The following is a 21,493-nucleotide window of genomic DNA, read 5'->3' on the forward strand; positions in this document are numbered from 1 at the left end:
CGACAGAATGACCGGGATGGGCGAGAATCATATGCGGGCATGTGATTTTCCAGTGGTCGCCCCAACATTCAACATTCTGACTACGGAGAAGTTGCTCGAAACATACATCATCCCGACCACTTCTATCTTCTACATCACTTCGTAACTAGCTGGGTGGATCCATGACATGTTCAAATTTTAAGGAGGATTCTGACATGGATATGTTACTATTTGTCTCATCGCAGGGTCTGTGATGTCTCTTGTGCCGACCGTCACAAGGATGGCATCATAGCTGATGAGTAATCATACATGAGCTGTGCCGGAATGACAGCCTGAATGCCTGATTTCGCTGGCGATCCCCTATCGCCTGAGATATGATGATTATTTTTTACATCGGGCTACTAGCGTCTGATCTCACAGCATGGCCTTCGCATCACCTCCGTACGGGACTTTTCGGAGCCTATCGCGAGTGCACTCGGCGACTCCGGAGATTCCAGCCAGAGACATGTTTTGCCATAAATCGGCCAGGAGACCTTGCATCACCGATTTGGCACCGTGTTTGCCGTTAATAGCCAGGCCGTATATGAAGGGCCGACCAACGAGGACTGCTTTGGCGCCTAAGCAAAGGGCCTTGATGACGTCGGCACCGGTCCGGACGCCGGAGTCAAACAGGACCGTCATCTTGTCGCCCACGGCGTCGACAATCTCCGGTAGTACTTCCAGGGAGCCGATGGCCCCGTCCACCTGTCGGCCTGAATGATAGTTAGCGGATTTGCACTAGTGTCAGACGCACGTAGATCTGCTGAACTTACCGCCATGGTTCGAGACAACGATACCGTCACACCCGGCCTTGAGTGCGAATCGAGCGTCATCTACATGCTGGATGCCCTTCAGGACCAGCGGACCCTCCCAATTCTTCCGCAGGAAGGCAATTCTCTCCCACGTGGGCGGTTGACCGGGAAACGCATCGCTGATCCAGGCCCTCGACGCGCTCAGAATGTCATCTTCCACCTTGGTACCAGTCTCCTTCTCGAACTTGGCGCGAAAGACGGGATCTGAAAAGCCATTTTGGCACCCAACACCCGTGGAGAACGGAACGTATGCGTTGTCCAGATCGGCCGGTCGCCATGCCAAGGACCAAGTATCGAGCGTGACTACGAGGACGGAATATCCGTTTTCTTTCGCGCGCTTCAGCAGCGACAGGGTGATATCGTCGCTTTGGGGCCAGTAAAGCTGATACCATCTCTTTCCGTCTCCGTTCGACTGGGCCACTTCTTCGATCGAGCTGGTGCTTGCCGTGCTCAGGGTATACGGGATGCCGACTTCGGAGCACGCTTCGGCTAGACCGGTCTCCTTGTCTTCGTGGAATATGCTCTGCACGCCGACCGGCGCCATGAGAACCGGAGAAGGGTAGTCCTGGCCGAAGAGGTTCACCTTAAGGTCCTGCTTGTCCATCTATATCGGCGATGTCCGTTAGTAAATCGCGAGCGACTGCGCCTGACAGCCCACACGTACCGGCCTCAACATGCGGGGTATCCTTCAATGTATTGTCAGTGCAGTACCGAACGAGTCTCCGAAAGAAACAGCTTACAACTTCCATTGACGGAAAGCCAATCGGTTGCTGTCCATCGTCGCTTTCTCTCCAGCACCTCCCGCGACATAATTGTAGCCGCGGACGCCCAGGGCCTTCTTCGCCTGTTCTTCGAGCAAACGTGGGTCGGTCGTGACGTTCGGTCGCAGACCCGCAATGGCCCCCTGGCCATAGATCTCCGTCTGGTAATCGCCGTATCGTTCGGGCATATTGGCGGAATCCGAAAAGTCAATGGGTGTTGTAAGTATTCAATTGGGGTATAATTAAGTTGGAGGATGTTAATAACTGAGATGAGGTTGGATTGACCGGGTAGGGTGATGCTCCCCCGCACCCGAGCTTATTAGCCTCGGCAAGGATATTCATTCAGCTCGGAGCGTTCCTAACGCAGTTAAGAGGTGTGGTGTCTCCACACGACCACATCTTGCTTTAACAGGAACAACGCAGTCGACTCCTCCAGGGCATGGTCGATGCAGGGAAGATGTACAGAGATCATAGTATGTGCGCAGTGACCCACTCGTCTTTTACTTACTGTTGGGGGCTTGCTTTCCATTACTACATGTAAGGCAATTTGACATTCTATGCCCGGTGGGAATGCCCGTCTGGTTACCACAAGGATAGAGTTTCTATCTGGCATAGGACATCAGATCGTATCGTTTCCCCAGTTGCTTGGATAATCAGATAGCATCTTTTCACAACACGGTCTGCTGTATACTTGATCCGATTTCGAGTCATTCCGCTAGCAAATCTCGTAGGAATCAAGCGCTTCATTTCTTTGGTTGAAGAAAAGAATGTTTCGCCAGTTCGCCTGCCTGTTTCCTCTCTGGATTCCAGACTTTGAAATCTAATATCTTGGTTACATCTACAGTCATGACCCACAGGTATATTCAAGGGAGTGTAAGTCAGGCCTTAAAAGCGTGAGGAGGGGAAGCATGATCATCCAGGAGATAACTCATTGACTAAATCTCCAGCACATGATGCTCTACCTACTCTGTAGACATAACGAATCAATTAGCTTTCCTAATTTATAAGAATGATAAGTAGGAGAAGAGCAAGTGAGATAGCCTGTTATCACTAGTTAGTAGTTGTTATTCACTCTCAGACGGTGTAGACCTATTAGGTACGACTGGGAGCTGGTAAACGGAGACCAGTTTAGATCTTTTATTGGATTTAGAAATCTACTACTCTGTAATTAGATCACAGTCATTGAAAAAATTGATAGACCAGTGAAGCCCTGCAATCCACCTTTGTTCTTTACTAAAATACATCTTTACAGCTAACTATTTAACTCTAGCAGATACTACCCGTAATAATCCAAATTATCAGAGCATTTTTTTCTGTCTCATAAAATAAGATAAGATCTATCATCTATCACTCCCCAAAACGCTTTATCACAGGGGATTTGTTAGGGATCCTGTTCCTACTGACACTGCCAAGGACCCCCACCGCTCGCTTAATCCATCACCAGGAAGGACCAAAGGGGCCAATATTCTGATTGGTTTTATACTGCTCTGTCATGAAACTATCATGCCTTTCTTACCTAGTCACCCCTTGGTCTATAGTGTATGACTAGTCCTTTACAAGATTAGCATAATAAGTCCTTGCCTTGCCTCCTGCCCCTGAGATAATTTCATGTGTATATTTCATATGACTTGCTCAAGTATCTCTTATTCCAGCTTGAGCTAACTTACTTGACAGATTTTTAGGTAATACTATTCAGAATGTTCATTACTCACTTCTGTACTCCAATCTCATATTTTCCTGTTATCCTGACAGAGCACTAGGATTAATTCATATTTTATAAACATTGCCATGGCGATCTTCAAGTTGGTCAAACTATCAAATTAAGAGTAGAGTGGCATTCGGGACGAATTCGGTTTAAACTCGCAGGTTTTTGGAATTATGATCTTATAAACAAAGTAATTGAAGATCAGCGCGGATACCTCCTAGGCTCCTTCATTCAGTAGTCAATCAGTAGTTCCTCTGGACTGCCATGACATTAGTATCTACACTAACCCTAGTGCGGGTTCTATTCAGGGATCTGAATCTGCTGTGGATTCTGACCCCTCCAAACTCGCACGTGTGGTTCAGTGCGGATTTTGCAGTGCGGTTGTGCTGACCTGATCATTCACCAGTTTACTTCTTAAATTTAATTAATACAGAGTATTACAAGTGAAAACAATACAGTCTAGTAGAGATCTCTGCGAGGAAATCTAAGGTTAGATTAGCATGTTTCAGGTTGGTCAGGGTCGGGGAATAATTCCTTAGAGTGGGAGGGTAAGTCTGATATCGAAGATTACTGTATCTTGAAGTATAATTAAGCTGTTTGACTATACAAGCACTTAGATTTGATAAAGAAGAAAATACTGACCTTTGAAGGTGCTTCTTGAGTGTCCAGCTCGAACTTGTTACCTCAGCTGTTGCTCGCTTCCTCCCACGCCAAGAGAATGTCAAGGCTTGGGTGGATGCCACTGAAATGACAATCCGTTTAACTTCATTTGCACTGCCTCAATTTTGCGAGAATATTTTGATTTAGCACGGTCCCGCCTCGGCGGCAACCTCCAGCCGAAAAAATCCGGTGCCTGATGATTATGAAAAAGGAGCTCTACTTTCCCAGATTGGATAATGTGTCATGTTGGTGGCGCGGCGCCCCCTTAGATAGATGGAAGAACAGATAAATGAGATGTATCAGTCCTTTATTTCCAACAAAAGAAATCCCCAGACGAGTTTCCTTAGGTGAATCCGGGGTCCCAAGAGCGACGCCATTCCTATTCAGCCTAGTTGCCAACCCTTGTCGTGGCACTTCACCCCTTTTCACCAGTCTTGTTGATTTTTCTTTCTTCTTTCCTTCCCAGTTCAAGTTGATTCATAGAAGTCACAACTACAGTAACCATGAGGCTTTCTACCATCTTGGCCAGTACGGCCGTGTTGGCCGGATCGATGGTATCTGCTGAGCTGGATCCCATTGTGATGAAGGTGGGCGCTCTTATACACCACAAGTGTCTGGTTATCAAGTGATGAACTAACATAATCTTGTCAAATTAAGGGCCAGAAATTCTTCTACAAGACCAGCGGGAAGGAGTTCTTTATGCGCGGTATTGCCTATCAACGTGAGTGATGCCTAACACCCAATTCGACCGTAAACCACAAAACATAACATCGTTGTGTGTACAGAGGAATGGGCTGGCAAGGGCAGCGACAGCGGCGGCAAAAAGTACAAGGATAGCATAGCCGATGTTGAGGGTTGCAAGCGTGACATACCCCTCCTGAAGGAACTTAAGACAAACACCATCCGTGCCTATCAAATCGACCCCAAGGCGGACCACAAGGAGTGCATGAAGATGCTTGATGAAGCCGGTATCTATGTGGTTGCTGACCTGTCGGAACCTGCCACTTCGATCAACCGCAAGGACCCTAAGTGGAACGATGATCTCTATGAGCGGTACACCGCTGTCATTGATGAATTGGCACCCTATTCCAATGTTATCGGATTCTTTGCTGGAAATGAGGTCACCAATGACAAGAAAAACACCGAGGCCAGTGCCTTTGTCAAGGCGGCTGTTCGTGATATGAAGCAGTATATCAAGAGGAAAAACTACCGCAAGATGGGCGTCGGTTATGCCACCAATGATGATGCCGAGATCCGTGACAACCTTGTTGACTACTTCTACTGTGGTGAGGAGGATGAGACAGTTGACTTCTGGGGTTACAACATCTACTCATGGTGTGGCGATTCCTCGTTTGAAAAGTCTGGCTATGATGATGTTGTTAAGCAGTTCACTGGTTTCTCTGTTCCTGTCTTCTTCGCTGAGTATGGTTGCAACGAGGTCAAGCCCCGCCCCTTCACCGAAGTCAAGGCACTCTATGGCGACAAGATGACTCCTGCCATCAGTGGTGGAATTATGTACATGTACTTCCAGGAAGATAACGAATACGGTAAGTCTCATCACTCCTTTCAACTTTGGCAGGTTTCCGTTTTTCTTCTGACTGTTCCCCAGGCTTGGTTGAACTCGACGATGGCAAGGCCAAGAAGCTAAAGGATTTTGGGGCTTTCAAGAAACAGATGGAGAAGGTAGACCCCAAGGGTACCACCCTCGATGAATACACCGCCAAGAACATTGAGCTCCGTCAATGCCCCAACATCAGTGGGACCTGGAAAGCTCATGAGAAGCTCCCCCCAACCCCGAACCGCGAGCTCTGCAAGTGCATGGTCAAGAGCCTATCCTGTAAAGCCAAGGACGACATTGACCCGGAAGATCTTGGTGACCTCTTCGGCTCAGTCTGTGGCATGGACAAGGAAGCCTGCGCCGGGTTTGCCACCAACCCCAAGAAGGGGTCGTACGGAGCCTACAGCATGTGTAACCCGACCGAGCAGCTTTCGCACGCGTACAACACCTACTACGAGCTGAACGGCAAGAAAGACACTGCCTGCGACTTCGATGGAACTGCCGAACTTGACGACGCCGAGAAGCCTGAGGGTAATTGCGCGAAGCTTATCAAGGAGGCTGGTAAGGACGGCAGTGGCACCGTCAATGCTGCCCCAACCGCAGGTGACGGTGAAGGCTCTGCTAGTGGTACGTCCGCTGCCAGCCCTCTAGCCATTCCCAGCTTCAACTTTGGTATCCTGTCGCTCTCCGCTTATCTGGTCTGCGCTATGACCGCTGGTGCTGGCATGATCTTCATGTAAATCGAATTACCGGGTCTCCCAATACCAACCTGGAGACATTGAGCATGGGAGGTGGACATTCTGGCACTACATGCCATGCTGGGATGGCGATTACTTCAAAGCTTGTGACTAAGTTGTGATATGCCCCCTGGACCCTGGGAAAGCACTGGATTGATCAAGATTGCCCTGTATATTACCGTTTTAATAATTGTTCATAATTTACCGTCCAATTCGTGGATGGATTCTTTTCAATAAATACCTTCTATCTTCTAGGTCCTCTTTACTGCCAACGGGTATCATGATCCGCGGTTGGTTCAACAAGTAGTTTTAACACAGTGTACTTTGACTCTTTCGAAATGTATAAAATGTTCTTTATGCTCTCTAATTACTAGAGTAACTTTGATGCAAATATATATATATATATTATAAGTATTTACCACGTCATGAATATATTCTTAAATACTTCCTGAAAGTGTGCCGTCACCCAGCTAGTCCGCATAGTAGTACCCCGGAGTCGGTACGCTGCTAGAGTACCAAAAGTGGGGGTCAAACGACGATCTTCCTGCAACGTTGAACAGTTTATCCCACTTTAGCGTCGACCAACCAGCAGGATCATCCATATCTGTTTGTATCTCAACCTCCATATGGGAGGAGTATCAGTTCTCAAGACTACTATTCCCATAGCAAACGGCGACTAAGCTAACCAGGGACTAATCGGGTGAAGAGTGGGTAGACCCCCCAACTTTAAAAAGTTAAAAATCTCTTCGCGATAATCCCCGGTGTGGATTCTTGGCAGTCTGCCCGCCTTATCAACTCCCCACATGAGCTCACTTTTGTAGTCTGTCCTACTGTGGTCTGGTTGCATACCAGTTGGACCCCCTGGCTAGTTTCAGCACGATGATATAAGCTAGTAATCAGTGGTTATCATGGACTGATCTCGCATTTGTCTTCTCATATACCCCCCGGAAACCATCATCTCCAGGACAGGCCCTGGCTTGCCTTTAAGGATTTTCGCTTTTGATTTTTTAAGACACAGAAGAGCAGAGAATACGAAAGAAAGGAAAACATCTCTCGGCTGATCGACATGATACATCATACACCACAGAAGGATGTGGAGGTCCCTTCATTGGGCTTCGACTCGGATCTTCCAGACGAGGGAAGCCTGGAGGAGTCCGCCATGGAGGAGGCGAAGAGGAAACAATTGATTTGGAAGATTGACATGCACATTTTACCCTTTGTGGTATTGTTGTATCTATTCAGCTTTCTGGACAGAGGTGAGTCGCCACATCCACCGCCGCTGTCCTAACATTCCAAGCGGCTGGCTGACCCGTCTCAGTGAACATCGGCAATGCGAGACTTTACGGGCTGGAAGAAGACCTTGGTCTGGTTGGAGACCAGTATCAAACCGCGGTGTCTATTTTATTCGTGACCTACTGTGTATGATGCCCACCGAGACGACCAACCCTGAATGCAGCGACTGATATGCTCTTCAGCTTTTCGAGGTCCCGTCAAACCTGCTCATCAAGAAACTCCGCCCAGGACGCTATATCGCGGCGATCTCCGTAATCTGGGGCATCATCGCCACTTTGACAGGAATTACCAGGAACTATGGGGATCTGATCGCTTGCCGTATCCTCTTGGGTTAGTTCGAGTTGTAATCCCGTGCAGATATCACACGCTGACTTCCGCAGGGGTCGTGGAAGCCGGGTTGTTCCCAGGCCTCGTGACGTACCTGACGATGTTCTACAGCAAGCGTGAATTGGCTCTCCGGACAGGATATCTGTTCAGCAGCGCTGCCATAGCTGGTGCCTGCGGGGGTCTTCTGGCGTACGGCATTGGCTTTATGGAGGGCATCTGTGGGCTCCGGGGCTGGAGATGGATCATGATCATCGAAGGCATCCCTACCGTCCTCATCGGGATAGCCACCTGGTTCTTCCTCGCTGATAGCCCCGACACCGCCTACTACCTCAACGATGACGACAGAGCGCTGGTGGTCCGCCTCCGCAGCCGCCAAACCGGCCAGACCGCCTCGGCCCAGAACTTCCATTGGGCCGACGTCAAAGAGGGTGCGCTCGACTGGAGGATCTACGTCTTCTGCATCGCCCAGTTCGGCGTGGACACGATGCTGTACGGTTACAGCACATTCCTCCCCACCATCATCAAGGGCATGGGGTCATGGTCTACTGCTGAAGTACAGGCGCTCACCATCCCCTGCTATGCATTGGGGGCCCTGGCATATCTGGCGGTGGCGTGGATCAGCGACCGGACCCAGCAGCGCGCGCTCTACTCCTGCATCTTTGCCGCCATTTCCGTCGTCGGATACGGGATCCTCATCTCGGATACGTCCTCGGGCGTCCACTACTTCGGAGCCCTGCTCATCGCCTTGGGTCTGTACGTCGCCGTGGGTCTTCCCCTCGCATGGCTGCCTACCAACCTACCGCGCTACGGAAAGCGAACATTCGCCACTGGTCTGCAACTCACCTTTGGCAACGTGAGCGGCGTCATGTCTCCCTTTCTGTATAAGACCAATGAAGCCCCGCGCTACGTGCGCGGAAACGCCGTGACGCTCGCGCTTGTCGGGTTCGCGGGGGTCATCTACGCTCTGATGTGGGTTTACTATCGCCAGAAGAACAGTCGCAGAGCCCAGGGTCTTGAGGATGAGAAGGTCGCTGGGTTAACGGATGAGCAGATCGAGGAGCTTGGGGATAAGAATCCTCGGTTTTTCTATTCTATGTGATGATCGTATCTAGTATGGGGTAATTCGGGCCCAACAGCGGTGGTTCCAGCATTTCCTAATTTAATACTGTTTCAATGTACTACGACGAGATGTGTAGTCCAGCGCTATTCTCAATGGCATGGGACTCCATTCTGTAGATACTCTAGTGCATGGAGTATGCGCACGAAAATGGACAAGCCGCTCTCCTTCAGCTCAGCCCCTATCACAGACAATCCAGGCCTGGTCAATCCATCAATCTCAATAATCCAACAGCAAAAACCACCCATTCTCTCCTCCCAATGCACGAGCCGTATCCCAATAAACAATAGTCTTCCTGCGGGCCCCACCGTAACCGGTCTTGGCACCAACAATCAGGCCCCGTCCGTCGATCATCATGCGCGATGCCTTCACCTGTCTTTAGCCAGACCGAACGTCACTCCCCTTGAAACTAACTAGCTAGGGAAAATGTTCGGCGCTCTGTCCTTGGGCTTTGCGTTTTTGGCTGCGATCGCAGCTGCTTTTTACTCGGCTGGCCCGGTATGGCTGGGCTGTGGTAATGGTGGTCATGTTTCCTTCGCGCCGTACTCGCCGAGTTGGAATACGTGGTTTCATCCCTCGCGGGTGGTGTTGAGGGGGAGAAAGGATCTGAACAGAGATGATGATGCCCGGCCGTGGAATATTCTTCACCATCTTGGGGGCAATGGGCCTTGGATTGAGAAGACTGATGGGGGAGTTGAGGCGCAGGGGGTTGACCCGCCGGAGGGGTGCTCGGTTGATCAGGTTCATATGGTATGTTCATGGTTTGATAGCTGGTTGTTACTGTCTTGGATTTTGCTCTACTAGTGGAGCACCTGCTATGCCGCACAACTAACAACTGTAGATGTCCCGCCACGGAGAGCGATACCCGACCACATCAGCAGGAAGCCGTATGTCCCAGCACCAGCACCAGCACCAGCGCCATCACCCTGCCTATGTGCATGGATAGTAGTGCCAAACTAACGAGCGAGAGATAGGCCACCTGGAATTCCTCAGCAGACTCAAAGAAGCCAACGTCATCACCAACGGCTCCCTGTCCTTCCTCAACAACTGGACCTACTTCACCAACACCCCAGAGAAAGACTTCGACCAGCTAACAACCACCGGGCCCTACGCAGGCACCCTGCAAGCCTTCACGACAGGCGTCCGCTTCCGCACCCGCTACGGCCACCTCCTGGCACCGCAGAAGGTGCGCCTCTGGGCAAGCGACTGCAACCGCGTCATCGAATCAGCGCGGTACTTTGCAGCGGGCCTCTTCGGGCTCGACTGGGAAGCGAACGGCAAGGCCGAGCTGGAAATTATCCCCGAGACGGCCGACCGCTTGGCTGACACGCTGACACCAGGTGATACGTGTCTGCGGTACGTCGACGACGCGGTTGCCGGCCATGACAATGGCGCCAACATGCTGGCGCTGTTCCAGCAGGCTTATGCCCCGCCTATTGCGGAGCGGTTGATCTCGCAGGAGGGTAATGCTGAGTTGGGCCCGTTCAGCAGTGTAGAGGTGTTTAGCATGCAGGAGATGTGTGGGTTTGAGATGATCGCGCGCGGCGCGAGTCCCTGGTGTGATGTCTTCACCAAGGAGGACTGGGATAACTTTGAGTATGCTCGTGACTTGATACACTACTACCGTGCGGGTCCTGGGACGCCGTATGCTGGCGCGATGGGATGGCTGTGGTTGAATGCTACGGCGGATTTACTCAGGAAGGGGCCTGAAGCTGGGACTACGTTTTTCAGTTTGTGAGTTGGGCCCTTTTTGCTCGGCGCTTGTGGGTTAATCGTGCTAATGGTGTCTCTTCTAGTGTCCACGACGGGGACATCGCTCCGTTTCTCACTGCGCTGGATATCATGAAAGATCCGAAATACGATCCCTCTCTGCCTACGTCGCACATGGCTGCAGACCGTGCGTGGCGTACGTCGACCGTGATGCCGATGGGCGGTCGTATTGTGCTGGAGAGGATGGTTTGTTCGGGTGGTGCTGGTGATGAACCGACATACCTCCGTACCCTTATCAATGATGAGGTTGTCCCGCTGCCGTACTGTCAGTCGGGGCCTGGGATGTCCTGCTCGTTGAAGGAATTTGAGGAGCATGTCGATAGACGGAGACGGGAAGTGGGTGAGTTCGCAGACGTCTGTGGGATAGAGGGTGATGCAGGGGGGATCACGTTTTTGCGGCAGGATTAGGATGAACGAAACTTTAGACTAGAAGGGCTGCGTCTTATGAGATAGATGAACGAGAGAACTATGACTTAGAACGATGATATAACTGAAGAGTTGCAATGGTCGTCCTAGGAGCCTGAGGTATGAAAATGATAGTCCCAAAAGGGTAAGCGCATAGCTGACACCCATCACGTGACGGTATCCGGGCGAACAGTTGTTTATCCAAAAGTTTTGGCAGATCCGGTCGAGCTGCGGTTATCCTGACCCCAGTCTGCCTCGGAATATTCCACTGATTTTAGCTGGGAAATACATCCTCTGTATTTTCTGATATCATCCCCTTTCTACATTACACATACTCCTCTCGCGCAAGCGAGCGTCATCACTTATGGAGTACCACTTCGTCCCTCCGGAGGAGCGCGCAAAAGACGAGAAGGGAAATCTTCTGCCCTGGGGCTACGTTTACAAAGAGTGAGACTTAATCCTCAGCAGACACATCAGATTGTGCATCTCCGTACTAATACAGTCAGTGAATCCCGCAACCCCCGACGACCACCCGAAGAAACCGGCCCGTTCGGCAAGCGACGAAACGCCCGATACGAGCACACCCGATCGCGCACACGGACAGGCACACCCGCAAAGCGCGAGAACCCCAACGTAGCCGAGTTCGGGCGGCTCTTCGCCGCACAGCAGGAAGACGAACAAGTGCGGAGCAACACGCTGCCGAAGTCGTCGTCGAGTAGCAGCCTGGACAACGTGCGCAAGCAGGTCGCGGAGAAGGTCGCCACGGAGTGTATCTTTTACGGATACAGCAGCAAGGACTTTGAGTGGAAGGTCATCGACAAGTATGAGCGCATCTCGCGCGGCGCTATCTGCGAGGATTACCCGCGCAGCGACCCCAACTCGGCGAGCTCGTTCTCTCAGCTGCTGAGTGGTGGGGATGTGGTTATTCGGAAGGATCTGTCGGTTGATGCGAATCGCAAGTCGAAGCATTATGCTGGGGGTTATCATTGGATTAAGGTCACATTCGACTCGACGACTGCTGCGGATCGGGCTTGCTTTTACTCGCCGCAGGAGATTGACGATCATCTGGTGTTCTGCGAGCTGTACCGTGGTCATGGTCCGTCGGAGGATGTTCCCATCCCCAAGGGGTCCGCCATGGCAGGGCAATTTGCGTCCAAGGCGCCGCGCACACTGAGCACATCACACTCGACTACCTTCCTCCAGGGCAAGGCGCAAGAGCGCTCCACGTTACCGCGATCGTTCGCGATGAACAATCTATCCAGTGTACCAGACGTCGACGAGGAGGCGGACGAGCACTCGCAATCGCTGGAGTCCACCCCGACCGCCAGCTCAGCCACAGCCACCGGCATCGACCAGGGGTCGTTCTCGGGGCTGCAACAGCGGCACGCGCCGCAGGAACCCAAGCCTGAGTCTGAATTTATGACGCACATCCCCACCGTCCGGCGAACGAAGCTACGCCCTATGGTGGAGGCCCTACCGCCGCAGCCGACGGTCACAGAGCGCGTGCTCCGCTCGATCCCCATCCTCAGCTGGTTCACGGGCGACATCGTCGGCGACGGGCCGCAGCTGAAAGAAGACGGCACGTTCGACTACGACAAGTCGAACACTTACTGGCGACTGTGGTATATGGTGGATATGGTCCTGGGTACGGACATTTGCGGACTACGCGAGGAGTCTTGATCTCGACTACATTCTGGCTGCTTTGACTTGACACAACATGAATGGACTGCGACTGCGACTGCCCGCAGTTCCACAGTTCTACCATCCCCAGCAGCAACCGCTCCGTCCGCAGGGACGCGTACCTCCAGTGAGGACAGCCCACTTCTCGGGAGATCCCTACTCACTGGTAGGGATGGGATGGGGTGGATGTCGTGAGGGCAAAATATTTCTTTTTATGATCTTTTACCGGACCAGCTCTTTGATAGCATTTAGTGGTGGCGCTCGGATATGATATGTACTATTCTCTCAATAATTGCATGATGACCTTGACACAATGGTGTGGACATTACTCCATTATAGAAACTTAATCTGATATGCTGTATTTTCTTTCTTACGTATTGTGAGCTACCTATTTATACCTACGTAGTATTACTAATGGGGTCTGTCTATCTGGGAAATCGCCCACATGGCTTGCTTGTTTACCTGTGTACCACTTTATGGACACTGATTTAGCAATGTCTACGTGGATTCTTCAATGCTCATACGAGTCAATCTGTATCAATTGATTTTTGGGTAAGATACCATGCTACTGTGGTCAATGGATTTCTGATTTTGATATCCACTTGATTCATGCTTTTACACCTTACCCAGCCGACATTGGAACGGCATCACATCAACCGATGAATCAATCGATCAATCAATCGAATCCCGAATCGACAGGGAAAACTACCATATCATAATCCAACCATGAAAATCAAACTCAACGCAAAGAATCAAGTAGGAAAAGAAGAAAAAATGATAAACCAATGTGATGGAATTTTTAAAGTTTGCTCATTCATTTAAATAAAAAAAAGAAAAGCGGTTCCTTTACTCAACATTGTTCTCAAAGTTCTCACCCTCGACCAGATCCGGGATATCGTCATCATCCTCGTCCTTCTTGCCCTCGGCGCCGGCCTGGCTCTTCTGCATGTTCTGGTAGCTCTCGGCCAGCTTGCGGAGCGAGGCCAGGCTGTCGGGGCCCAGCTGGTTCAGGATGCCGGGGACCAGCTCGGTGAGTTCCTTCTCCTCGCCGTGGCCGTAGAGGGCGAAGGTGTTGGAGGGGACGGCGGCGTGGACTATCCCATTGTTAGTTTTCTTTTTCTTTTCATGTTTGAACATGCTGGGAGAAGACTCACCCTTGGGAGCACCAAAGTGGATGACGTTGCCATCCTCCTTGAACATGTTCACCTCCTCGATGGCCTGGATCGGCTGCACGTTCATCTTCTTGAGCGTGGCCTGCAGCTTCTTGTCGTCGGCACCGGACGACTTGTGGACCTTCTTGACCTTGCGGCGGGGAGTGCCCTTGCCTCTGTGGGGAGCGTGTTAGCTATCGGGTTTCATGGATCCACGTCTATGGATGTATCTGGTGGTTGTTTTGGGAGATATTGGAATATGGTGTCGGGTTCGTGTTGGGTTCGACATTCGATGATTTCGATATGCATGATGATTTTTGGGGAAACGACGTAGGAACTAGAATGATACATACCCTATGAAGAGTAACGTTAGCGATTTCATTCATCCCAATGGTAAGCATCCTGCCCAGACGGAAATCCCCATCCATCCCATCTAGCTCGGACCAGATCTCAGATAGCGGGGTGAACAAGACAGTCCAACGACCGATCGCGCCCACAGGAATTTTTGCACCCATCTCGCAACCCGATCAATCGTAAACAGCGAATCCGCGCGACATGATACCATCTATCCGTATCCCTCTATCCAGATCCGATCCGATCGTCTCGTTCCCTCCCTTCCCTTCCCTTCCCTTCCCCAGCTGCTCCCGTCCCCCCAACAATGTAAAAAAGAAAATAAGAAAAAAAACATACCAATCCGCACGCTAGCCTGCATCCGAGCCAACTTTGCCTGATCCATGATGACGGTGTGGGGGGTGGGTTCGAGAGTCCTAGAAGGAGAGCAAAGAAGGTGAAGGACGTCAGTGAGGGAAAGGTGTGATTGAATAATCGGGAATTGTGGATCGGGGGACTCGGTAAGGGTGTTTTGTGTGCGGCGGGTAGATCAGTCTTCCTTTCCCTGGTGGAAAGGAATGGAATACTGGAGAGAACTATTCCCTTTGGGAGGAGAACAAGGAGGGGGGTATTTACCGGTGTAATGAGGGAGCTGGATAGTATTGGAGAGGTGAAAGAGGAGGAAAGTCGAGAGTGGAGGGAGAGAAGAAAGTTGGTGAGGTTGGATTGGATTCCCGTCGACCACCGCTTTTGTGTGGGGGAGAAAAGCGTCACTGGCGGGACCAATTCTACGGGGGAATGAATTATAAGATGGGATTACATTAAACTATGTACAATGTCTGTTTCTACAGGATCACTCATGTATCCCATGATTCTATGTTCTTTTGTGGTGGTGGTCCAATCCAAGATCGTGAGTTTGTGTGGGCGATGCCTGAGGCTGCTCGGCTAAACCCTAACGATTCGGGAGATCCTCATGAACCAGTACTTTTACCTAGTGTTCACGTACACTTGGCGGTAACTGAGTTCTAATTATCGGATTGATATAATTATTGATTGGCTCCAAATGTCATAGCAATCAATAGAGGTTCATGGTTCTGCTTGATTCCGGCTCCTGACCTTCGACGCCCATATGGCAGCCACAAGAAGGATCAGCCCTACAACTACGCCATATGTCATCTGTACTCCCATTCCTCCCGCATAGCCCTCTCCATCACGGATTCATAATCCAGCGGCGGTCTCGCCCTCCGCGGGGATCGTCTTGTTGAGGAACTGCTCCAGATCCTGGATTTCCGTCGGGTCGGCCGAGTGTCCAAGGTCACTGCCCAGCCATTCAGCAAATGTGCACCAACGCCAACAAGGTAAGACGAAAAAGATGCGAAGGGAGAACACTCACGGATAAGACTTGAAAGTCACGTCCTCCACCCCCAACTGCTTCACCAACTCCGACGACGTCTTCCCAAACTCATAGTTCACAACTTCATCGTCCAGCCCATGCGCCAGGAAAAACGGCGTCTTCTTATTCGGAAAGTCCTCCGGGATCTGGTTCTTGATCCGGTCGCTCAGAAGCAAGTAGCACGACAGTCCGAACACACCGCCGAGCTTCTCCTTGTTCGTGATGGACGCAAAGACCGAGATGGCGCCGCCCTGCGAGAATCCGCCCAGCACGATCCGCGACGGCTTGATGCCTTGGTCGATCTGCTCCTTGATCAGGACGTTGAAGTAGTCGCGCGAGCGGAGGATGCCCTCTTCGTCTTGCGAGCGGATGGACTCTTCGAAGTCGAGCTGATTGGATGTTAATTTGGTGCTTCTTGTGAAATGCGCCGAAGGGAGGAAGGGTCGCTCACGTCACGGCCGAGTTTGGTGATGTCGTACCAGCCGGGCATCGACATTCCGAAGTTCTAGATGTAGAAGGACGCGAATCAGTAGGGTCATCGATGACAGATGAGCAAGGGAGATAAGATGTACCACTGTGATGGGAATCATAGGCGCATTGGGGAAGATAAAGGCCACTTCGTCGAACATGCCCCGTCGGCGCCAGTTCTGAGCCAGACCCATCCTGTCTGAATTAGCGACGATTCAACCCAGACCGCTGTAGTTGTATTTTGAATATCAGGCATACCATCCAGCACCGCTAAAGCCAGCCATAGTCAGTAAACAATCCGTAGCAACATTGACCATCAAGCAACCAACCTGTCGCCGAGACCGTGGGCCATGATCACGGTCGCGGTGTGCTTCTTGAGCGCGGGAACGATAAAGGGGGCGCGAGGTGTCATTTTGATGGTATTTGTTTATCTGGAATTGAAATCAACAGATGTAGAAATGAGGTCGAAAGGTTGAAGAAGGTCGGGAGTAAAAGTGATGGTGAATCCCCGCCATTCTGCCGCCGAGGTTATTCCGCGCCTCACCGCCCGGACAGCTCGTTGTAGACAGCGGCGTCGTCTGTTCATCTAGTTTAGGATGATGAAAATACTCCGTAGAAGGAGATGGTATGCTTGAGTATAAACCGGAGACGTTGAGGGTAATCATATAATATTAGTCATTAATGTGCTATATACTGAAAGCCACCTCTATATACACCAATACGATATTCCAACAGCGAACGAGATATCACAAAGTGCAAACGCCATGCACCTCCCTCGTAGCCTGCTCTATAATAGAAGCCATCAATGTAGCATCTACAACGTTCGTCTGCCAGGTAAAAGCCAGCACCAAGCACCCATCACCCCCACTAGCAACAGACACCTCGATAGCACTCCCAGTAACACTAGCGCTCTGGGAAAAGACCACACGGCCAATCTGCGGCCGCTCCGCCTCCTGCTCTCCGACCCCCAAAGCCCCAATATTCGACACCTCGAACGAAGCTTTCCGCGGCTTCCCCACCTTCGACCGATAGAGCTCTTCGTGGAAGTCACCGACGTACTTGAGGAGGTTCGGGCCGGCGTTCTTGCCCTTGAGCTGGAGCACCTTCTCGATCGTCTCCCGAGAGCGTCTGGCCTCGGCCCACGGAAAGGTCTCTGAAGTGACGGCCTTGCGGGCGTAGTCTTCGCTGTAGTCCTGGACCCAGACGCCGATGGAGTCGTCCGTGATAGTATCTGGCATCCATCGCCGGGTGGACATGGCGCCGGAGAAGTGCACGCTGGTGAAATGCTCGGGGACGTGGGTGAGAATAGCACGCGCGATAAGTGTCTGCAGCGCTGCGGTGATGGTGGTTTCGTTCTGCCGGCAGCTGTCTCTGAAGGAGCTGGCTACTGCCTTCGGGAACACTACGTGCCGCACGTTTGTCTCCAGCGGGAGGCGGACTTCTGAGCCCGCCCATAGACCGGGGTCGCTGGACGACCAGATCTTTTCGCGGAAGAGAGCGCCTGCCAGGAAGGGAATGGATAGGGGAAGAGGGTGCAGCTCTTCCACGTTCGGAAGCAAGGGCGATTGCGGTGGGCGGATCAGCTGCTGGGCCTCGCCAGAAGCCAGCGATGCAGTGGAATGTAGCGCCTGTAAGAAGGTCCGGTGGAAGGCCTTCCCGGAGGTGCCGTCGCCGATGGCATGGTGGAATACAAAGGCGGCAGTGAAGCGCCGGTTCTCAGCGGGATCGGTTAACACATGGAGTCTCCAATGCGGCGAAGGAGCTACGAACGGCGTATTGTGTTGGGTTTGCAAAACAGCGTCCAGCTCGCTATCTGCCTCGTCCAGACCAGGGAAAGGGCCAGTGCGTTCCTCGAAGCTGACTGGTGTGCTCAAGTCGATCTCGGGGAGACGCGCGAAATAAGGCTCTTTGGTATCCTCGCCAACGGGAATGGCTGACAGAATGGGATGTTGGCCGATGAGTACCTCACAAGCTTTATATATGTAATCCTTCGCTGGAAGTGTGAATGACTCGGGAAGTGAGTAATTGGCTGTGACAACCACATTGTTGTAGAAGCCGAGAGCGTGGCGCGCGGTCGAGCATTGTTCCAGCCGGCCTGACTGATATTAGTTATGCTCTGTTGAGAGAATTACCACAGCAACTCACCCACTGGGCGCAAATTTTCCAGTTTGTCCATTATTATTGTCACACAGGAACCATGTCAGTGTCTGCACCTACGCGTACGGATGATGACCAGGGTCTGTTTAGGCGAGAAGATTTGGATGCCTAGCCCGGATGCACGTGACCGTAAGAAATGAAGATTCATTTGTTTTCTTTGTTTTTGATCATTTATTTATCTTTGATAAATGCTTCATCAGACTTGATTGAGGAACTTCATATGAACCTGATTATATGACTCCACTATCTCAGGGTGTTTCCTCCATCTAAATGCCAATGGAGACATACCGAAAAGCAGCCCTCATGATCACCCCCTGACGGTCAGATACGATGAACCACGATACACAACGAGACCAGCCAAATATTCACACGGAATGATCAAAGGGGCGCTTAATTAAGCTTATACAGATGTATCTATTGGAGAGCGATTCGAGGTTCGCGTTGGGCACTTTGGGCGCTGGAGCAGATTATATATATAGACCCTCTTGTAGCGCTGGCGCTTTAGCAGGTTATAGTTTCCCGGCACACCACGACATTTGAATTAGCATTTCAAACGATGACTTTGATCATGGAACCTTAAAGAATTCCCTGGCTAGACTTTGTGTAGCTCCTCAAACCAAGGGTATGAGTCAAGCCAAACACGAATACAAACAAGCAAGAGTACTCGCCAGTCAACCCTAAAGCATAACAATACCACCCACAACCATCGCACCTAACACACCCCACGCAGCCGTCTCTATCGCCACACCAGCAGCAGCAGAAGTAGAAGAAGGCGCACTGCTGTCATGGTCACCGCTGTGGTTCCCGTTGTGGCTGTCGTCATTACCACCTTGGGGATCGCCGCTTGCGGTAGACTCGTTGGCGTTGCGCTCGGCACTGGCGCCGGTGAAGGGCACGGCTGAGATGCCGGTGTTGTTTTGGCAGGGGGTGGATTTGCTGATGGTGAATGTTGAAGAGAATTGGATGTCGGAGCACTGTGTATGCGGTTCTCGTGGTTAGTCCTGTCTGTCTAGGAAAACAAGAAAGACAGAAGATCGGAATAGAAGAGTAGATATCGAAAAGGAGAACAGAAAAATAGGAGAAGAGATAAAAAACAAAACATACAGTATACAACCCCCCCGCAGGATCCCCATTCGACTGCACCTGCAGCGTCGCATTCATCCCATCAACCACCTTCGTCCCCAAGAGAGCCTCATCGACCACCACATCAGGGATACAGAACGACCCAAGACCCATAACGCCAAAGGTTGGGTGCAGCGTGATGTTGAAATTATCAGACGGATCGTCACCCAGCGCGAGCAGAATCTCAAGCGCCGTGTGCGCGTGGCCCATTGTCACCGCAACGGGGAACGTGCCCTTGCCGTCTGAAGAGATGGCGACTGGGGCGCGCTTGGACGACGGTGCGAGACCGCCGCAGGGGAAGGTGGGCATGTCGTCTTTGTTTTCGCCGCGTGGGGGTGGGTAGTTGAGGCTGAAGTGGGCGGAGACTAGGGAGGGTAGGAAGGGTAGGGCTAGGAAGGGGATCTTCATGATGGTTGGGTTGGGGTGGGTATTGGGAGATTGTTGTGGTTGTGAGGATTCTGGTTGAGAGATTGATGGAATGGGGGGAAAAGAATGAGGGTGGAGAGTATGTCGAGGAAGAGGTATGAGAATGGCAGTGGGATGGGAGTATATTTGAGAGGTATCGACTGTGGTACTGGTCTATCCCACTATCACTATCTGTTGGCTTGGTACTGGTGCCACAGACATCAATAGGTCAATGGTTATGCTGTACCAGTACGGTTTCAACCAAAAGTCTAGGGTTATTGGCACCAGTATCCAAGTGTCATGCATGGCGCATCTCGCACGGATCATGTCCGAAGTTACAGGAACTAGGCAGGAACTGGCTAGGAAATGTGCTCATATCTTCGCAAGTATTTACCAGTATGTGGTTCCTGACTATTGACGAATGTGATGGAAGGTACTTATTGACTGCAGGGATCCATGGATCATGCACGGGAGAGAGATCACTGGCCACTCAGGAGGATCAACTCTATACAGGAACTCTATCTATTCGGTTAATGCGGAAAAGCTGCACAGATGGATCACAAACTGAAGATGGAAAATTTAGAATGATACCTAGTTGCCAGCAACAATAAGTATCGAAAATAAGTCCCACATATGTAATGTCTAACGCCTAATATGCAATATCTTTGCCCTAACTCCATAAATCCCATAAACCCAACAAATCAATGATCATGCTCCCCCCACTGAACATACCGTCCCACAGCCAGCTCCCCCAAGAAAGCCCCCCCAAGGACAGAACAGAAATACCCCACATTCATCGTCATCACAGCCAACATCCTACATAGCCATTAGCAAGCGCCTCAGCGCAATCACACCGGAAAGACATACAGAAGATAAGACACCCCCGTAATAAGGAAATAAAGAAAAGCCCGCGGTAAGTCCACGCTGAACCGCCAGGGCAGAGGGTCGCGCGCGGCGCGTCGCACCACCTTGACGGACTCCTCGACGCCCTGCGCCGACACCAGCGATGCTTTCTTCGCCTCGGGATCCGTTTCGATGCGCCCCGCCTCGGTGGATTTACCGGCTATGGCGATGTAGCGACGGTTCAGGTGGACGTCTAACCAGTGCCGTTCCATTAGAACCTTGAATGCGACAAGAGCGCGGGCGATGATGGCTAGGACGATGAGGAAGATACAGGTGCCTGCGTAGCTGCCAGAGGACGAGGGCGTCCATTGAGAGGAGAAGAGCGGAGTGTCGTGGGCATTGATGAAGACCATAGTCATTGTCGAGTGGGATGAAGACGGAGACGGGGAAGCCATGGTGTCATGGTCCATGCTGTTCATGTCCATGATGGAGGATATCAGTTCTCTGAACAGAGAGAACTGTAAATTACGGGCATGTAGAGAGCAATTGAGCTTTTGAGAAACAAAAAACGAAAGAGAAGAAAGCATGGAGAGGACATATAAGTTAAATGATGAATGAAACCATGGTGACACCCAGGGCGGGCCCACGCCAAGCCTTTTGGCCGGCCAGGGCGGGGCGTGAGCACATTTCCTCCCCTCGGAGCCAATCAAAGACAAGGATGGCGGTTGAATGCATGTAAAGACTTGAGCAAACTTGAGCAGATTATTACCTACTGCATTTG

At 51.3% G+C, this 21,493-nt stretch overlaps 8 protein-coding genes across 8 annotated transcripts; 2 read left to right on the plus strand and 6 right to left on the minus strand.

Annotated features, from left to right (window-relative positions):
* Positions 1-126: 126 nt before the first annotated feature.
* BDW47DRAFT_104104 (lactate 2-monooxygenase) lies at positions 127-2,276 on the minus strand. Its single transcript, XM_024812254.1, has 4 exons — positions 1,571-2,276; positions 1,495-1,516; positions 792-1,434; positions 127-731 (listed from the first exon to the last, which is right to left on the minus strand). Exons 1-4 carry the CDS (start codon positions 1,777-1,779, stop codon positions 394-396), a joined length of 1,212 nt encoding a protein of 403 aa, XP_024673023.1. The 5' UTR covers positions 1,780-2,276; the 3' UTR covers positions 127-393.
* A 2,021-nt stretch (positions 2,277-4,297) lies between these two features.
* BDW47DRAFT_18889 (glycoside hydrolase family 72 protein) lies at positions 4,298-6,507 on the plus strand. Its single transcript, XM_024818406.1, has 4 exons — positions 4,298-4,543; positions 4,614-4,677; positions 4,742-5,503; positions 5,566-6,507. The coding sequence occupies exons 1-4, from the start codon at positions 4,460-4,462 to the stop codon at positions 6,252-6,254; spliced, it is 1,599 nt and encodes a 532-aa protein (XP_024673024.1). The 5' UTR covers positions 4,298-4,459; the 3' UTR covers positions 6,255-6,507.
* Positions 6,508-7,410: 903 nt separating this feature from the next.
* Positions 7,411-12,843, plus strand: BDW47DRAFT_116912 (allantoate permease family MFS transporter; the record flags this gene model as incomplete). Its single annotated transcript, XM_024814997.1, has 9 exons — positions 7,411-7,507; positions 7,570-7,670; positions 7,727-7,874; positions 7,925-8,951; positions 9,603-9,738; positions 9,830-9,875; positions 9,963-10,722; positions 10,785-11,147; positions 11,610-12,843. 9 exons carry the CDS (start codon positions 7,411-7,413, stop codon positions 12,841-12,843), a joined length of 3,912 nt encoding a protein of 1,303 aa, XP_024673025.1.
* Positions 12,844-13,689: 846 nt separating this feature from the next.
* Positions 13,690-14,730, minus strand: BDW47DRAFT_116914 (nascent polypeptide-associated complex subunit family protein; the record flags this gene model as incomplete). Its single annotated transcript, XM_024814998.1, has 3 exons — positions 13,690-13,937; positions 13,998-14,170; positions 14,681-14,730. 3 exons carry the CDS (start codon positions 14,728-14,730, stop codon positions 13,690-13,692), a joined length of 471 nt encoding a protein of 156 aa, XP_024673026.1.
* Positions 14,731-15,238: 508 nt separating this feature from the next.
* BDW47DRAFT_104119 (palmitoyl-(protein) hydrolase) lies at positions 15,239-16,649 on the minus strand. The gene is made up of 6 exons (XM_024812255.1): positions 16,515-16,649; positions 16,444-16,455; positions 16,290-16,380; positions 16,169-16,222; positions 15,718-16,106; positions 15,239-15,642 (listed from the first exon to the last, which is right to left on the minus strand). Exons 1-6 carry the CDS (start codon positions 16,595-16,597, stop codon positions 15,543-15,545), a joined length of 729 nt encoding a protein of 242 aa, XP_024673027.1. The 5' UTR covers positions 16,598-16,649; the 3' UTR covers positions 15,239-15,542.
* A 229-nt stretch (positions 16,650-16,878) lies between these two features.
* On the minus strand, positions 16,879-18,404 carry BDW47DRAFT_104120 (uncharacterized protein). The gene is made up of 2 exons (XM_024812256.1): positions 18,331-18,404; positions 16,879-18,280 (listed from the first exon to the last, which is right to left on the minus strand). The coding sequence occupies exons 1-2, from the start codon at positions 18,359-18,361 to the stop codon at positions 16,932-16,934; spliced, it is 1,380 nt and encodes a 459-aa protein (XP_024673028.1). The 5' UTR covers positions 18,362-18,404; the 3' UTR covers positions 16,879-16,931.
* Positions 18,405-18,879: 475 nt separating this feature from the next.
* BDW47DRAFT_18936 (putative GPI anchored protein) lies at positions 18,880-19,955 on the minus strand. The gene is made up of 2 exons (XM_024818407.1): positions 19,447-19,955; positions 18,880-19,316 (listed from the first exon to the last, which is right to left on the minus strand). Exons 1-2 carry the CDS (start codon positions 19,870-19,872, stop codon positions 19,020-19,022), a joined length of 723 nt encoding a protein of 240 aa, XP_024673029.1. The 5' UTR covers positions 19,873-19,955; the 3' UTR covers positions 18,880-19,019.
* A 615-nt stretch (positions 19,956-20,570) lies between these two features.
* Positions 20,571-21,197, minus strand: BDW47DRAFT_124945 (copper transporter family protein; the record flags this gene model as incomplete). Its single annotated transcript, XM_024816324.1, has 2 exons — positions 20,571-20,685; positions 20,737-21,197. The coding sequence occupies 2 exons, from the start codon at positions 21,195-21,197 to the stop codon at positions 20,571-20,573; spliced, it is 576 nt and encodes a 191-aa protein (XP_024673030.1).
* Positions 21,198-21,493: the final 296 nt, after the last annotated feature.

This window comes from Aspergillus candidus, assembly GCF_002847045.1.
Source record: "Aspergillus candidus strain CBS 102.13 unplaced genomic scaffold BDW47scaffold_16, whole genome shotgun sequence".
NCBI classification, from domain to species: domain Eukaryota; kingdom Fungi; phylum Ascomycota; class Eurotiomycetes; order Eurotiales; family Aspergillaceae; genus Aspergillus; species Aspergillus candidus.

Excerpts from the sequence above, each read along its gene's own strand:
- BDW47DRAFT_104104 (XM_024812254.1), bottom strand. The coding sequence starts at position 1,779 with ATGCCCGAACGATACGGCGATTACCAGACGGAGATCTATGGCCAGGGG. Across the intron at positions 1,517-1,570 it reads GCTTTCCGTCAATGGAAGTT|GATACCCCGCATGTTGAGGC; the intron begins GTAAGCTGTTTC and ends AATACATTGAAG. Across the intron at positions 1,435-1,494 it reads TACCCCGCATGTTGAGGCCG|ATGGACAAGCAGGACCTTAA; the intron begins GTACGTGTGGGC and ends TCGCCGATATAG.
- BDW47DRAFT_18889 (XM_024818406.1), top strand. The coding sequence starts at position 4,460 with ATGAGGCTTTCTACCATCTTGGCCAGTACGGCCGTGTTGGCCGGATCG. Across the intron at positions 4,544-4,613 it reads TGGATCCCATTGTGATGAAG|GGCCAGAAATTCTTCTACAA; the intron begins GTGGGCGCTCTT and ends TGTCAAATTAAG. Across the intron at positions 5,504-5,565 it reads CCAGGAAGATAACGAATACG|GCTTGGTTGAACTCGACGAT; the intron begins GTAAGTCTCATC and ends ACTGTTCCCCAG.
- BDW47DRAFT_104119 (XM_024812255.1), bottom strand. The coding sequence starts at position 16,597 with ATGACACCTCGCGCCCCCTTTATCGTTCCCGCGCTCAAGAAGCACACC. Across the intron at positions 16,223-16,289 it reads CTATGATTCCCATCACAGTG|AACTTCGGAATGTCGATGCC; the intron begins GTACATCTTATC and ends TTCTACATCTAG. Across the intron at positions 15,643-15,717 it reads GTGACTTTCAAGTCTTATCC|TGACCTTGGACACTCGGCCG; the intron begins GTGAGTGTTCTC and ends ATGGCTGGGCAG.
- BDW47DRAFT_104120 (XM_024812256.1), bottom strand. The coding sequence starts at position 18,361 with ATGGACAAACTGGAAAATTTGCGCCCAGTGG. Across the intron at positions 18,281-18,330 it reads GGAAAATTTGCGCCCAGTGG|GCCGGCTGGAACAATGCTCG; the intron begins GTGAGTTGCTGT and ends AATATCAGTCAG.
- BDW47DRAFT_18936 (XM_024818407.1), bottom strand. The coding sequence starts at position 19,872 with ATGAAGATCCCCTTCCTAGCCCTACCCTTCCTACCCTCCCTAGTCTCC. Across the intron at positions 19,317-19,446 it reads CTGCGGGGGGGTTGTATACT|TGCTCCGACATCCAATTCTC; the intron begins GTATGTTTTGTT and ends CCGCATACACAG.